Source organism: Eupeodes corollae, chromosome 3, assembly GCF_945859685.1.
Source record: "Eupeodes corollae chromosome 3, idEupCoro1.1, whole genome shotgun sequence".
Lineage (NCBI taxonomy): Eukaryota > Metazoa > Arthropoda > Insecta > Diptera > Syrphidae > Eupeodes > Eupeodes corollae.
In genome coordinates this window covers 29,470,328-29,488,198 of record NC_079149.1, presented here as the reverse complement: position 1 = coordinate 29,488,198, position 17,871 = coordinate 29,470,328, and the positions used below count along the sequence as shown (strand labels likewise).

At 35.9% G+C, this 17,871-nt stretch overlaps 2 protein-coding genes across 10 annotated transcripts in view; both read left to right on the top strand.

Annotated features, from left to right (window-relative positions):
* Window positions 1-17,871, top strand: part of LOC129950053 (serine/threonine-protein kinase N) — a 255,008-nt gene that overhangs the window by 221,607 nt on the left and 15,530 nt on the right. For all 9 annotated transcript variants that reach the window (XM_056061835.1, XM_056061836.1, XM_056061838.1 and 6 more), the window contains one exon: window positions 14,679-15,920. In XM_056061835.1, coding sequence (XP_055917810.1) covers window positions 14,679-15,920 — 1,242 coding nt within the window. The remainder of the gene's footprint in view (window positions 1-14,678; window positions 15,921-17,871) is intronic.
* LOC129950054 (uncharacterized) lies at window positions 2,902-13,334 on the top strand. The gene is made up of 4 exons (XM_056061844.1): window positions 2,902-3,725; window positions 3,796-4,065; window positions 11,133-11,438; window positions 11,541-13,334. Exons 1-4 carry the CDS (start codon window positions 3,411-3,413, stop codon window positions 13,203-13,205), a joined length of 2,556 nt encoding a protein of 851 aa, XP_055917819.1. The 5' UTR covers window positions 2,902-3,410; the 3' UTR covers window positions 13,206-13,334.

Here is a 17,871-nt window from a genome sequence, read left to right as displayed (position 1 = left end):
ATGCACTGTCATGCGACTTCTTCAATATCGTCCTGGAAAGAATTGTGCAAAACTCAACCGTGGACTCTTGAGACACAATGATCCAAAGGTTTATCCAATTACTTGGATACGCCGATGATATTGAAACAATTAGAAGATCAAAGCGTGATGTCAGTTAAGGGTTTTTTGAGCATTGCGATCATCAAAACAAGAAATTGAACAGCGACGTCTTGGATTAAATGTCACCATTGTCAGCTATAACTTTGAGGTAGTTAAGGACTTTGTCTACCTAGGCACCGCTATGAACACAGACACGACACGAGCGCCGAAATCAAACGTAGAATAACTTCCAAATCGCTGCTTCTTTGGACTTAGAAGGCAATTGAGTTGTGAAGTCCTCTCTCGAAAATCTTAAATCAACATCTATAACCCACTCATCATCCCGGTTCTCATTTATGGCGCTTAGGTCTGGACAATGTGGAAGAAAGATGAGACCGTCTTAAGATGCTTCCAGAGAAAAATTCTTCGGGTGAGTTTTGGTCCCGTATGCATAGATGGCAAATTGAAGGAAAAGATATAACAACGGACTGTACAGCGACACTGACCTAGTTGACACAGTTAAAGTCCAACGGCTTAGATGGCTAGGTCATGTAGAGCGAATGGACATCAACGCTCCAGGCCGGAAGGTCTTCGAATCCAATCCCGAGGGACAGCGCAGTAGAGGAAGACCCCGTATCAAGTAGCGCAAGCAGGTGGTTGAATACCTCAACCAACTTGGTGTGCGAAACTGGAGACAGTTAGCTAGGGACCGAGCAAGCTGGAAACGCATGCTAGTTGAAGCCCAGGGCCGCCCGGGCCGTAGCGCCACCTTAGATAAGTTATTAAGCTGTCAATTAATATGGTGGTATAACCTTGTGATAGAAAATTGCTTCTTGTTCCGCTTCCGTTTTTGGGCCGTCAGTAAATTTGGACGTTGACGACTCAATCATGTATGAAACTTTGTCTACCTATTCGTTCCTGTCACAGGAAAGATGTTGTTAAAAGTTCTGTTGAAGTGAAGTATGTGTGCTTTCAATCTTGACTATGTATTGTTGCAAAATCTCGGCATGTACCTACGATAAGGCTGTAAGTTTTCCAACAACTTGTCTGGCTCGGGCGTAAGACGCTGCATGCAGCTGTTTCATTTTCAATAAGGTAATAAGCTTCATATTATGTCTAAAACCTTTAATCACCTGTCAAAAAAATCTATTGTTTTCCATTCAACCATATTGCTCCGAATTGACTGTAACGCCGGGAAATATACAAATTCGAATTTCGATGACGCACGCACCTTATTACATTTAAAAAGCTTTAATTTTCTTAAAATTTTCTCATAATTTTACCAATCGCTTACGTAGTCAATCGATTGTTACGACCAACCAATTAATTTACTTTATCGGTTTGCTTAATTTTGATCCATCCATTAACGCAAATAGGCAACTAACAGTATGATTCTTCAAATGACAGCTGAATCTGGCAGGTGTCAAATAATTCATACTGAACATTTTTTGACAAAAATTCAAACCGTTTTGCTAAAAGCCATTTTTATAGTTGAAATTTAAACATTATTTAATTACAAAATAAACAATTACCTTTGAAAAAGACGTGAATTTTAATAATCTTATGACGGAATGCATATTGGTTACTGCAAAATATTTTAGTTTTCGAATAACCTAATTTATGTTAGCTCAAAAAACAAACAAAATATTTTCTTCAAGAAAATTTTGTTTATTTGCGAGTCAGTTTCCTCTTTTTCAAAAACTCACTCAAACCATACATTCCCACTCAAAATATTCTATGTTTTCCTACGATTGTTTACAAAATTTCCAATTTCCCCACAATGCAATATTTTTGTTTACAAAGAGAATTCCAAAGTTCTATTAAAGGCACCTATCTTCATCCTTAAGAGAAAATGAATGTATTTTCTCTTTTAGAAAAAAACCACTCATATTCTAATTTGCCTTCCCTCGAAAACGTACCAAAACCAAATTTTAACATAGAAGCTATGAAACTGTGTGTTCTGACGATTTTTTTGAAGAAAATCCAAAAAGAAATTTTTCTAACGATCAGTTAGTTGTCTTCTTTGTAAACTTGCGTGTCGTGTTGTGATGTGATGTCTTTTTCTTCGATAAAAATTTAAAATAAATTTTTTATATACATCTGAATAATTTTTTAAAAAAATATATCTTTATAAATTTAAGTGATTACCTTCTACAAAAAATTAGAAATAAAATAAATGAAAATCCAAAGTTTGACGGTCGGCAAGCTGCCCATGATTTTTCAAATTTTATTAATTTATTTTTAAACATTGTGTGAAGTTTCGTGTAGATTTTTTTAAATAAAATAAATTTTAGTATTTTCTAATAAAAAATAAAACATTCATCATTCCTTAAAGTTAATAAAATTGCGTAATTTTCGAAATTCGACATTGAAATTAATTTAATTTAAATTCAAAAATTAAAAATAAGAACAAAAAAAACTGCTGGCTGAATCAAATATTTTGTTGGTCAATATATTTTTGAGACTTTTTAAAAATAATTTTTTACAATTTTAATGATCAAAATCCGAAATAGAAAAAGTTTTGAAAAACATAAAACAGCAATTCTTTTGATTTTCTATTCGAAAACGAAAATAGAATTTTGCAAAGGAGGAAAGAAAAACTGAAGCACATTCAAAAAAGAAAACGCAGCGTGCAGCGAACTTTGTTCGTCTTCGGTTAAACGGATTTGTTTATTTTCTTCTGTTTTTGCAATTAAGTTTGATTTCCCAAAAAAACAACAAAAGAACTAAATTCTCAAAATAAATTTAAAGGCTCAGGTGTTTCAAATCCTCCATTCGCATCTAACGAGTACATTTTTCGTGTCTTATAGAAAAAAGCGCAATCTCGTCCGATATTTTGTGTGACGTAAAATAAGAATATTTCATACCGTTAGTCTTGTTGTACCTAAGTCTTGTTGGATATAATAAATAAATAAATGTGCATAAATATGTTCGGATTTTGTTTAACTGAGAGCACATTTTCGGCATATCAATAAATTGTGTTCGCGTCCAATTAAATTAGTGTAAATTAAAAGATACAAAAGTATCTAAGGCGTTGTGTGTTTCACGGTTTGGTGGAAGGTGGTGGGTATAAAAAGCCCCCGTGTGCTCGATCGACATTATTTATGTGGGTGGAATTTTCGAATAAAGTTCTATTTTCCATATTTTTTCGTCAAAATTCAGATACGATTTATGTATATGCGTCCTGAGGATACGGTTAATATTTTTTGTCGAATTTAATTTTCACGTGATGTGTTGTGACGACGTCATTTTGAGTCGCAAACGAAAAAAAATCAAAGTTAGATGAAATTTAAAGGCGCAGCCGAAAACGAAACGAAAAACTCCGTCAAAAAATGACTGACAAAAGTCAGTCATCATCGCAATCACGACAACAACAGCAGCAACAACAAAATGAGAATGGTGGGTCTGGGCGTCCTGGAATACCTGAGCTTACGGCTGAATGGGTAGTCCGAGCCCAATTGACATTTGGTCGACCCGGAGAAACGGTTACCAGAGATTTCTCAACGAACAACAACAATAGCACCATCAACCCAGTTCGGGTCGTCTATAGATGGAGCTCGGGCGAGGCAGGCCCTGGGGAAGAGGAGAAACCTTCGCCTTCGAGTCGAGAGACTCCAGTCGGTTCGGGACAATCTACACCTTCAAAGGTTGTTGTATATTTTTTGTTTGTATGGTTTTTGCACAACGATTTCGACTGACAAAAACTTCATCTTTCAGACAAAAGGTAAGCATGCTGAGAGTTTTAATTCAGCCACTTCGGGAGAATTTGGTGCTGGTGATTCGGCCTTCAGCGGATCCAATACGCCAAAGAACAAAAAGCAGCAACAGAATCAACCAATATACGGAACAAGGTGTCGAAGTACTTGCAATATCATCGTATCAGCTGTGGCAGATTTTCTGCCGAACAATGCTGGCAATATTATTCCAGAAGAACCAGATCCGTTTGTGTTCAATACGACAGCTCGTTATACTGTTATACCGGAAAAGGTATTTATTTTGTGATATTCATGATATTCATTTGTTTTTGAAACGCAACGGCAAGTGAAAGATCCTATGAATTCGTTGTTTAGTAGTCCTGAGATCATATCTATTTGCTCTCGATGATCGGGTTTAGTGAGTCACACAAAATTGTAGCCGAAATGTCAAGTTTATGTCAAAGTTTTGTCTGCATTTTGACAGGTGACAAATGAGTAGTTCATATTTTGGAGATTTTTTAAAAAGTTCAGAAGTCTTGAATTTGACGATGACGTAGAAATATACAAACTTAAGTTGTCATGTTGTTTGAAAAATTTTAGAAACTTGAATTTTGATAGTTAATTAAAATAGCTGTCTCATATGTCAAGGTTGACATTGACAATTGAGTTGAATTTCGCATTTAAATGCCTTTGTGATGACGGCAGTCACGTCTGTAAGAACGAACTCTCTAGACATGGGAAAAATGCGATTTTATTCTTATTTTGTTTAATTTTTTCTTCAAAAGTGTGTCTTATTCTGTTATTATTAACCATTGATTTTTATTTGGAATTTATTGTTTTTTTTTTTAATTCGTTAAAAGAATGTTCTTACCGTAATAAACGGTGATTTTTTAAGAGCTTGAGAAAAACGCATAATATTTGCAAAATCTCATCGATTCTTTATTTGAAACGTTAGATTTGTCCATGACATTTACTTTTTGAAGATAATTTCATTTAAATGTTGACCGCGGCTGCGTCTTAGGTGGTCCATTCGGAAAGTCCAATTTTGGGTAACTTTTTCGAGCATTTCGGCGGGAATAGCCCGAATTTCTTCGGAAATGTTGTCTTCCAAAGCTGGAATAGTTGCTGGCTTATTTGTGTAGACTTTGGACTTGACGTAACCCCACAAAAAATAGTCTAAAGGCGTCAAATCGCATGGTCTTGGTGGCCAACTTACCGGTCCATTCCATGGGATGAATTGTTCTCCGAAGTTTTCCCTCAAAATGGCCATAGAATCGCGAGCTGTGTGGCATGCAGCGCCATCTTGTTGAAACCACATGTCAACCAAGTTCAGTTCTTCCATTTTTGGCAACAAAAAGTTTGTTAGCATTGAACGATAGCGATCGCCATTCACCGTAACGTTGCGTCCAACAGCATCTTTGAAAAAATACGGTCCAATGATTCCACCAGCGTACAAACCACACCAAACAGTGCATTTTTCGGGATGCATGGGCAGTTCTTGAACGGCTTCTGGTTGCTCTTCACTTCAAATGCGGCAATTTTGCTTATTTACGTTGCCATTCAACCAGAAATGAGCCTCATCGCTGAACAAAATTTGTCGATAAAAAAGCGGATTTTCTGCCAACTTTTCTAGGGCCCATTCACTGAAAATTCGACGTTGTGGCAGATCGTTCGGCTTCAGTTCTTGCACGAGCTGTATTTTATACGGTTTAACACCAAGATCTTTGCGTAAAATCTTCCATGTGGTCGAATAACACAAACCCAATTGCTGCGAACGGCGACGAATCGACATTTCATGGTCTTCAGCAACACTCTCAGAAACAGACGCAATATTCTCTTCTGTACGCACTGTACGCATTCGTGCGGTTGGTTTAATGTCCAATAAAGTAAACTGAGTGCGAAACTTGGTCACAATCGCATTAATTGTTTGCTCACTTGGTCGATTATGTAGACCATAAACACATTTCGAACCGAACACTGATTTTGGTAATAAAATTCAATGATTTGCAAGCGTTGCTCGTTAGTAAGTCTATTCATGATGAAATGTCAAAGCATACTGAGCATCTTTCTCTTTGACACCATGTATGAAATCCCGCGTGATCTGTCAAATACTAATGCATGAAAATCCTAACCTCAAAAAAATCACCACATAAGTCACAAAACTTGTAAGGCAGATATTTAGAGGAAGTGGTGAACGCAATGATGATGCCGAGTGAATATTTGAAAAGCTACATTAATCATAGGCATAGACGCTTAAATCTTGTGTTTCTAAGGTTTCTGAATGATTCGTGCTAATTTTGAGTGATGATTCCGAAACAACCATTTTCAATATTATTATTAGACAGGGTTATCCCTTTTGCAGTCTCAAAAGTAAACGTAAATATTTCATGATATTTCTTTTTCATTTATCTGAAACACTGAATTATTGGAAGTATCTATTCTTTTGAGGTAATTTTCGACCACTTTTTGAAACACATCGAGCCCTTACCGCCATTTTATCTTAATCGAAATTTTCAATAAAAAAGAAAACTTGATTATTTAAATTTGCTTAGTAACACAAAGATCCTTGAAGGATATTGTCATGTCTAAACTTAAGCATAACTAATAATTTCCAATACTGACCATGGGTACAAGTTGTTTCAAGGACCAGCAGTAACTTCTTGCTTTTTCGTTTACGATAAAATTTATTTTGGCGCTTACGATAAATTGGCGGGAAGGGCTCGAAGTATTGAGCCTTATCTTGGTTTTTAAGGGTTCAAGAGTTAAAGGTCTATCTGCATAAACACGGTCTTTCACTTATATCGCCACGACGAATAATTAAGCGGCCAGGATATGTCTCTTGCACTAAAACCATATTCGCACGAGTTGTGTGGTATGTAGCACTTATTAAAATAACATATTTTCCAAGTCGCATCCCTTAAAAGCAGGCAAAAAAGTCCGTTATCATATGACCATAACGCTCCGAATTGATGGTGACGGGCGTTCCATTGTCGTTTTCGAAGAAGTAAGGTCCAACCACACCTCTGGATCAAAGAAATGTAATGGCCTATCTTCAATTACTCAAATCCCAGAACCTCAAATACAACAGTTTTGTTTTTGAACATACGCACCGAGTAGGAAATGTGCTTCGTAGCTTAAGAAAATATCATTCGAAAAATCGCCGTCAACCATCTGTTGCTTAAGCACCCATTCGACATATCTACGACGACGCGACGTTTTGAAGGGTCAGCTGGCTTCAGTTGTTGTAGATGTAGATGTATAGGTGTAGATCCAAATGCAAAATACGCCATAATGTACCGTAAGACAGTCTTAATTCCAGAGAACAACACATTTAGGTGTACGGCAACACTTTAACTCACAGCGGCAATATTTTCAGTAGTGAACGAAACGATGATGCATAGGCCTTAAAATATTTGTAACCAATCTTTAGCTTAGTCCTGTGTAAACTAGAGCCTCACAGAACAAACTTCTCAATCTAGCTCGGTCCCTAGCTAGATTTCTCCTATTTCGAGCTCCAAGTTGGGTGAGGTCAATTGCCACTTGTGAGCGCCATCTGATCCGCGGTCTTCCTCTACTGCGCTGTCCTGTGGGTGTGGTTTCGAAGACTTTCCGGGTCGGAGTATTGGTTTCAATGCGTTCTATGTGATCCAGCCATATTAATCGTTGGACTTTTACCCTTCTGGCTAAGTCTTCCATCTTTTTCTCCACTCCCCTTCTACGCATACGGCACCGTAGAAAACACTTAGAAACTTTTCTTTCGAAACGACCCATCCGCTTTTGTAATAGCCCATGCTTCTGCACCGTATAACAAGACGGAGATGATGAGGGTCTTATATAGCTACACATTGGTCCCCCGAGAGAAGGCTTTGCTACTCAATTTCTTTGTTAACCCAAAGAAACAGCGGTTAGCCAGAGTTATTCTTTGTTTGATCTCAACGCTTATGCTGTTTTCTGCGTTAATAGTGGAGCCTACGTAGACGAAGTCCTTGATTTCCTCAAAGTTAGGTATGTCGATGGTAACGTTTTGACCGAGACGTCGGTGTTGTAGGCCTTTTCTTGACACAGCGTAAACTTTGTTTAGCCCTCAATAACCATTAAACCCATTTTTGCCGCCTCTACCTCAATACTCCAAATAGGCCTATTGACAGCTAAGTTCTTCCGATCGTGTCACTGTCATCAGCATATGGTAGTAATTGGACAGACTTTTGAAAGATAGTGCCTCTAGTGTTGACGAGGGAGCTTTGCACTATTCTTTCAAGCACGATGTTAAAAAAATCACATGACAGCGCATCGCCTTGTCTAAAACCTTTTTTGACATCGAAAGGTTCCGTTAAGTTGTTTCCAACCTTTATGGAGCAGCGTGAATTCTCCATGGTTATCCTGCACAAACGGACAAGTTTGGCAGGGATGTCAAAACTAGACATGGCTCTATACAGGTCGCCCCTGTAGATGCTGTCATATGCGGCCTTGAAATCGATAGAAAGATGGTGGGTGTCTATTTGATATTGAATATTTGATCGACTGTGGACTTTCCTTGTCTTAAACCACACTAATAAGGACCTATCAGGTTTTTACGATATGCCTTAGACGTTCATATACATATTACGACAGAGAAAATTCTGAAAGCGATGTTAAGATTTCTCTATAGTTTAGAGCACCTCCCTTTTTCAGAAGAAACCAATCCAGTCTCTTCAAGCTTATTCACAATTTTGCCAATTGCTTGCATATTTGAAGGATTATGTAAACCATAATCTTCTCTAAAAGCACGTTATGTGGCTGTGACAGAATCACCATTTTTGTAGTAGGTCTTAACAATTTGTATGCGTTGTCAAGCGATCCATTTTCGTAAATGTCAGACTTTCGAATGAAAAAAAAAATTTGGTTTAAAAACTTAGATTGACAGATGTAGAATTCAAGCCCTATGCTTTTGAAACCGTAAAATGGATAACCAATTAAGGTTTTTTTTTAACTCTAAACCTGGCGTGATTTGATTTGACTGTCCCTTTCATTCTTTTGTTGATGTGTAATCATCGCTTAATGTGTGAAAATTAGCTACGTTTAAATCACTTTTCTGTTAGTTTTAATAATTTTAATGCATTAATGGCAAAAATTCATGGCAGCTGACTTTGACAGGTGTCAAATTATAGAGTTACCAACTTAAAACAACAAATTCAATGATTCTGTAAGCGTTTTAATAAACTTCTTTGTTATATTAAAGGTTTCAATAGAGTTTGAAATAGTCGAATTGAAAATTACAGCCATTTTTCTAGTTTTCTAAAAGAAAAGAAAATTCTTAACTTGAACTAAAAAACTGCGCCTAATAAATTATTTTTTGAAATATTTTTAGTTCCGATTATTTTACAATACCGGATGCAAGTCTCTATTTTGTTCTATAGTCTTGAGCAATTACGTATAGTTTAAAGTGGCCATAACCTACATACTTTATTTTATGCTTTTCTTATGTGCCACAATTTTTTAAATCAAAAATTTACAAAGAGCAACGAATTTGATTTCCTTCATTAAATTATGAAATCTTTGAAGCATCCGTTCTTTTTGTCATATTAAAAGCACAAACTATTTGTTTTTATAAACATCTTTAGATTCATATTCATAAAAATTATAGTTTAAGATTAAACAATTAAGTTTTTAATCTTGTTTATCTTTTTATAAAAACGACACTTTGGCTAGTATTATTTTTTGTTTGATATAAGAGACAAATATTTTGTTGTTTTTATTGGCGTATTGCCATTAAATTAATAATAAATTTAAGTTTCTTTTTTTTTTGTTAAAGTTTAGGTTTATAGTTTCATATTCATTCATATTAAATCAAAATGATAAATTTTAGAGAATGAATTTATGATGTCATATTTTTGTACTTTTTTTCAAAATATTAAATATTTTCTACAAGTTTTATGAACATGTGATCCAAAAATCAAATAAAAAGTATATTTTTTGACAATTTCGGTGATTTATTGTTTTATACTTTACATAATTATGTGTTGTTCGTATAATCCTACTTATCATGTCTCAATTTATTTCATCAGAAACATTAATCCTATTTACTTGTTAGCAGATTTCAAAAAGGTGAGAACTGATAAGTTCTGGACTTGATTTTGTTTAAATTTAATGAAACTATTTCACATTTTTGTTTGTAATATTAAAAATAAAGTTAGTAATTCAGTTTAAAAACAATTTTTGAAAAAACTTTTCCTTAAGATAGACATTTTAAAATACAGACAACAAAAACATTTTAGTAAATTCATTCAAAACTTTCACGTTTTATATTTTTGTAAACCAAAGTTATTGCTTTTGTTTAAAAAAAACACTAAATTTAAAATAACAGGAAGCACTTTAAGTTTAAAAAAAAATGTAGACTGACATCTATTTGTGAAAGTTGACATGAAAAACCATTAAAATCATTTCCGTTCGGCCTGTGCTAAAAATAAGCATATTTATTTTCATTCATGAGCATCAAGTTTCAAGTTCAAATAGCCCTAGGTTTTGTAGGTATACGGTATATCCAATAGTTTGTAAATTGCGTAAATAGACAATTATTTGAACTTTATTATGTTTATTTAGAAGAGTTACAAAATATTTTAATTAATTCAATAACAGAAAAAGCGAAAAAAAGCAAATGTAAATCTCACGTTGGGCGCCATTTTATTTCTCATTTTTTTTGTTCATCCATCAAACAGTCCTTTTTGATTTGGAGAAGAAACTTAATTAGATTTATTTTGTTTTTATGAGAAATTAAGCCGACTGTCAAATTAAGTTTATGTGTAAAAAGAAATCGATGTTCTGAAAATATTGTTGTTAGCAATTTCTCTTTTCAAAAACAAGTACTCGTATTTCTCAGCCTTACTAGATTTCATAAAAGTAAACATTTCAATTACCATCAACTTTTCATTTCTTCTGAACTTTTTTATTTCTGTATAATTTTCAAAATTTAGAAAACTATTAAAACAAATTATGCTGCTAAAAGATTAATCTGTCTTACAAAACATATCAATGCCACTTTCTTTTCTACCGAGCAATTAGAAAACATCTGTTTCCGATAAATTTTAAAATGTTGGTGCGTATTTCCGTCTCAAAAAACAAAAACTCCATAAAATAACCACAACCTGACCAAACTAGACCGTATTTACACAATATTTCCCCTTCCGGTTTTGTTTTTGAGGGAAATTGTAATTCGAAAATGTTTAAAATCACTCAAATATTTCAAATTCTGAAATTTTTCCACTTGCCGTTGCGTCTTCATCGTCGTCGTCGTTGAGTGTTTTGTTTTAGAAACACTTTTATTTTTATTTCATCTTGACCTAATAGTTTCGAAAAACAACAAACAATTACATCTTCCATTAGCTCTCCGTCCCTGATGATGGTTCTGCTGTGGCATCGAAAAATTTTACATCTGGTAAAATTCTTGCTCTACGTGATGCCTTCTCGCAAACAAGCGACACTGAAACAACGAAATTTCTCAACACCCCCAACCCTATCAGAGAATTTCGCTACTCCAGCCGCAGTCCGCCCACCGATAGACGATCAACACTTGACGATTTTAGGCGTCAGCAGAGACGATTCTATGATCATAATCGTCGTGCCACAGACACACTGTTGCCATTGCCTACCTCACCCATAGCCGGAGTCGACGAGGGAAACTCATTTACGGTTTGTCACTCTTTTTTAAAGCGCTCTATTCTCTCATTCTTCTTGTGTTTCGAATTCTAAATTTAAATTGAAATTGAAATCTTATTCTGTTTTTATGTTTAGCCCTCGTACACACCATCGCCTACGCAAACGTGTAAATCAGCTTCCCTGCCAAGAATTCCTCCACTTCCAGGTCAGCAGAGGCAACTTTTACAGCAACAAGCTGCTAGTGGGCCAAAGTCAGAACCGAAAAAACCCAGAACCGTTCACATCGATGTCTATTGCACAGGTTCGGATGAGGATGACGACGAAAATGAAGAGGATGATGATGACGCAGATGCAGATGAATTGGACATCGATGACTCGTCTAGTTCATCTGATAGTTCTAATCACTTGTCCAATTCCACCCCCCAGACAGTGTTGGACAACGAACAAATGTTGCTACGTCATCAGCGAATAGGAGCACATACTCTTCCGAGAAGAGTTAACCTGCATCGTGAGAAATTCGCTGGCCGTTCGCCAAATCCCCCCACAACGGTGTCAAGCACTTCGCGGTCTGATTTGAATGTCGGTCATGCCATAACCAAGTCAAGCACAGCCGAGGAGGTTTCCGAGTCGAAACAGTTGCTCTTCCGCAAGCACATTGGCGATCAGAGAGCTGCAAAGCTTCAGAATCTACGACAGAAGTATATCCGGAAGGATCCCAGCGACGATTGCATCAGCTCCAACTATCCGAATTCGTCAAGATCGACCATGAGAGATGCGACTTGTAGTAGTATATCGAGTGCAATGGCCTCTCAGGATCAGGAATCTTCCTGGAAGGACACAGAAGACATTGAGGTGAGCGTGAGTCTGGCCAAATCGGATAGTTTTGACTACGACAATTCTGTGGATCGTTTGCGAATCAGACACATGGAGTCTCTTTGGTCTCGACCTGAGATTGAGTCCAACTTCGCCACCACCAGAAGTCACACTCAGCCGGTGTTTCTTCATCCAATTTCGGAGGGAAACTCACAAAGAGCCTCTCCTTATACTCCAAATGTGCCGATGGAACGCAATGACACTCTTCCATCGGAATCTGAGAACTATTCAGAGTCTGATAACGTCTTTTATCCCTACCATCATCGGTTCAGTGCTCCAGCTCAACAGCAACTCTATGAGCCTCCACCGCCTCCAACCTCACCAAGTCACCCACCAAAGATTGTCTACTCCTATCCGGCAACTCCAACCCGAGATCCGCCGGCATTTATGCAGTTTTTCGGTCCACGACCACAAAGCCCCCAATCCACAGGGTATCAGCCTACTTTTCGCCCAGGCTTGCAAAGGTGGAAGAGTGAAGCTCGTGACGATCTTGACTCATCATCACTTAGACCCGCACAGACTTTCCAGCGAGCTGGCAGTGAAACTCCATCCTCCCCCACTAAGGCTCTTTCCCCAGAGGTATCCCTCTCTCCACCAGTTCGACAAGTTCCTTCAAAATATCCCTCCCCAGTTCCATCCCTTAAACCAGATTCCTCATCGAACCGTGAAAGCAGTGTGGCTGCAAGTAGTGTTGCTGCCATCATTAAAGGCTACACAGCTGAGCATTTGCAAAAAGCTCAAAAATTCGGTAAAGTCATGGGGACAGTTCGTAAGCCTGGACATCATGTTGGACCGACGAAAAATCCGAATTGTTTATGTGAGCATTGCCAACGCTGGATGGCCGAACGATTCCAAATAAGAAGTAGAGCCTTTTCGGTCGGCGATAAACCAATCGTATTGAAAAGACCAAATTTTAACAGAAATTAAGAGTTAAAAAAAATAACTAACACAAGACAAGAGAAAAAACAAGAGAGAAACACAACACTGCCAGATCAAAAACAAAAATAAAAATAATTTGTAATTAGATTGTAGGAATTTATGTATTCGAAACAAGAGCTTTTGTTAAAACTTTTTTATTTTGCATTTAAAATTAAATGTTTTTTATTAAATATAAGATAAAAATGTAACAAACAAAATAAACGCTTTTCCTCGAGTGTGAAATAGTTTTTAAAATAACTTTGAAAACTTATTTATATTTTAGTAATTAAGGAAAAAATAATAATTTATCATTTTATAGTAAATTTGTTAAAACTATTATAATATTAATTCCTAACGCTCATGTTCCTGTAACTTTGTATAAATGAACTCAATAAATAAACTAATAAACTGTTAAGTTGAAGGCTTTATTTAAAAAATACCAACATTGATTTTTGCTGGCAAATATGAGATTCTTAAAAAATTGTTTTGGAAGAGAAAAAAAGTAAGTATCGATGTTAAAAATACTAAGAACAAGAATAGAAAATGGAAGATTTTTATTTAAGCGATGGCAACACTGTACATAAGACAGCTGTCACACACTTGACTAAAACGTCAAATGATATGTATTTTAATGAACCCCTCATAAACTACTGTCAATAAGTTTTTGATTCTAAAGAAAAGGATCATTTAGACAAAATTTGTAGAAGAGTAGGTTTGAAGGAGTGAGAGGTTACGATTTTCTTTTCCTCGGTTTGTGTTAACTGTTTTTCGGGCTAGGTACCATAAAAAGTAGTTATCTCCGTTCATTTCATTTCTCAAAAACGAATTCAACGATACTTCAAATCTAGAGAGCTAGCTAGAGAAGCTTTCTTCTAAATCGCAGGTTCATTGGGGTTGCTGCTCCATTCTAATTAAGTCGTAATCTCCGAATGCCTTCATTTTTGTCAATACTACGTTATTATTTTCATTATTTACATGAAGTACTTTAAAATTTGTTTTTGAAAACAAAAATTTTAGAATATGACATCAACACATCTGGTTATATTTTTCGTGTGTCCATTGAAAGGTGTTAAAGCAAAAATTCGTCATCCTAATCATCAATCACGAAGCTGAGACAATTCTTTTTAAAAAACAAAAATAGTAGGTACATACAACTTTAAAAATAGAAATCGAAAACGCAAAAATTGAATTGATTCCCTAAGACTTTATTATTTTCTCAATGAATTTTGAAATATTGATTCTGGGTGAATCAGAGCAGAAAAATGTTGGATAATTTTTTGTTGACAAAATATTTTCAGCGCAGAACAAGTTTGTCAAATTTATGGCAAAAACTTTTTAGCTCTTCAGTTCAGACATGATTTCCAAAACAGTGAGTAACATTTTTTTTATTTAGCCAAGAACACCACAAAAATTCTAATATCTTGTTTTTCGTCAACTTTTAAATTCTTTGACTTATATTATTTTTTCTTATTTGTTTCTTAGGCTCAAGTTCGATTATCCGAATCATCGCGAAAACTGGACCTGCTGCGGCTCTCGTTGGACCTTCGCCGACAAGAATTACCACCCGATTCGCCGACAGCTCAACAGCTCAAAACCGAGCTGCAAAGTGTTCAAGCATCGTCGCCAGTTCCGGTAACCTACACATCGTTGCAACCCTTCCAAGGTGGACTGGGTGGTAAGCCTTATCATCAAGTGACATCGTTGGGTCGTTGTGCCTCGGTGACGGGCAAACTCGAGGTCCGTCTTATGGGCTGTCAAGATCTGTTGGAAGATGTCCCTGGGCGATCGCGCCGCGACAAAGATAACAATTCAAGTCCGGGTGATTTGCGAAGCTTCGTCAAAGGTGTCACCAGTCGTAGTTCTTCGAAAAGTTACAGTGTCAAAGATGAGACTTCATTTGAAATTATGGCAGTTATAAAGCTTGACAACACCACAGTTGCTCAAACCTCATGGAAACCTTGCTCCCAACAGGCCTGGGATCAGCGATTCTCAATTGATCTAGATCGTTCGCGAGAACTCGAGATCGGTGTGTTCTGGCGTGACTGGCGTTCGTTGTGTGCTGTGAAATTCCTTCGTCTCGAGGAATTCATCGATGATGTGCGACACGGCATGGCCCTGCAACTGGAACCGCAAGGCTTGCTCTTTGCCGAAATAAAATTCTTAAACCCCATGATTTCCCAGAAGCCAAAACTGCAACGTCAACGAATGATCTTCAATAAGCAGCAAGTTAAAAACATCCCGCGTGCCAAACAAATGAACATCAACATTGCCACCTGGGGCCGTTTGCTCAAGCGAAACCAGCCCAGCAATCAAAACGATCTGCCAATTTCTCGAACCCCATCGTCGGGTACTATCGATGGCGAACCCTACACACCCGGTCAGCAAGCTTTGAACTTGGAATATGATCCGACAGTTGCCGAAACAGAACATGTCGCCACTCCCGGTGAGAATCCAGATCTCAGTGTGGCCGGTCTAAGTGGTGCCCGGCCCCTATCGATGCAGGGCATTGCTGCTTTGCCACCAGAAGTCTCACCCATAACAGCGAACCTTAACAAACAGAACAACAATCAAGGAGGCATTGTATCTCCGACAGGCCTTCATTTGCAAATCAATCAGAAGTCAGCAGCAGGTAGTAAAAAATCGAGCAGCTCCAATCAGATGCCAAGTCCACCACCACAGGTACCAATAGGATCGCCTCCAACTCTACAGAAGATGGACCAAGAGGTAAGTGAAATAGTGATGCATGTCAAAGTGAATTTAGTCTATTTTGTTGTACAGCTGTAATTTTTTGTCAGTACTTATATAAGTAGTAGAAAGTAGTAATTTACTTGAACTTTTTTTGTTTAAATTTGAAAAAAGGTGTAGGGCTTTTAAATATTGTAAATCTATAGACCCAAGCTATAAGCCTTATTTTTAGGTGATGGCTTGAGAGATAAAGACTTAGTTTTGTTTTAATTTATTTTTTTATAAATAGAGACTTTTAAATACAGTCAATACACAGCGTGTTCACACAAAACACTAACACTTAGAGAATGAATAAATTATACTATACTGTACACAACATTTAAACATTTAAACAAATAATACGTCATTTTGCATTAAAGTAATTATGTCTGAGTCTAAAAAAAAGTCGCTGTTGTGTCTTTTCAATATATAATTCTTCAATTTCGAGCTTTGAAATGTAGAACATTGTTGAGTAGAAATTAATCATATTAGAAAATTCGTTAAATGTCATTGGTGTTGTCTTGTTCGTCCTGTCAAATTGTTTGTTTATAAAAGTATAAGTGAGAAACAATATTGGTTCAGTTAAAAAAACAAATATTTCGTCGAAAACGTTTTCCTTACTTTGCATAAGATCTGTCAATTTTCTCAAATTCTTGTTCTTTACTGACAAGCTCATATTTCTTTAGACTTAATTATTGGTTAATCGGTAAAATCCATCAGTAAAATGTTTGTTTTACATTTTTGAATAGTTTAGAGCATTATTTTCAGCAAAAGATAAACGCAACAAGTTGAATTCTATTCTCAAGTATTTTTTAACTTCGTAAAAACATTTAAAAAAATTTAGTAATGAAATTTAACTTTTGATGATGGCGTTCCAATGTTCCAATGAGGCGCGAAGCTCCAGGTTTCTTCATACCTTTAATTTAATGACTTACATTTACTGGTTGATATATCCGCTGATCAGTAAAATATTTTAAGTTCCTCCTGTTTCAATTTTTACTGATAGATTTTAGTGATAGCTATAAACCTGCCCCTATTTGATATCGGTAATTCGACCGATGTAGTTGTTTTGATCTATGATAGGTTTTGCATCTTCAAAGGATTTAACAAGACTGCTTCAAAAATGTTATCTTTTAAAACAGAAGACAGCTTCAGAAGCGTAATCTTTCAAAACACACACGAAAGCTTACAGCAGTTGTATCCAAAACTCAAATTTGAATGACCTGCAAGTTGCATTTTTGAAATTTTCTAAAAAATTTAGTATCGCAAATATGTTGAAGATTTAAACACAGTAAGGCTTTAGCAGAAAAAAAGGTTGCGTTTTAATGAAGAATGCAGAAAAAAATTCCCTTTGTTGTATTGGAAACGTATGATCCAGATTTGTATATCATTTTTTAAATAACGTTGGTTGCAACTTAATATTTGAGGTTTTTTGTAATTTGCTTAATTTTTGGCAAATTAAGAATGCTCTACAGTTTTTTGAATCAGATATTTTTTTTAATTTTAACGTTGTTTCAAAAAATCTATATTTTAACAACAAGTTAATACATTTTTATCCCAACGAAAGAAATAGTTGCAAAAGACTTTATAGTATAAAATTTTTTTCGAACTAATATCACTGTAAAAATTATAAAATCGGCAAAACAAAAAAAAAGCGTTATATCGTTAGAGTAGACATAAACTGATTTTTCAGAATTAATTTAATTCTTTGAGGGCTAAAAATAAATCGACCATAAATCGATCTAAACATTCATAACCACAACTTCAACTAGGTCACTCCAAATTCAATTGAAAGTTTTAATTTTTGCGAATATCCTTTCTGCTTCTTGAGCCTTTTAATTCCGTTTTGTCTTGAATTCAATTCCTTTTGAAACAAGGGATCATTCAAAATGAATTAATTTTTAAAGTTTGTCTAACATTTTTAATATTTTTAAAAATGTTTAATAAAAAG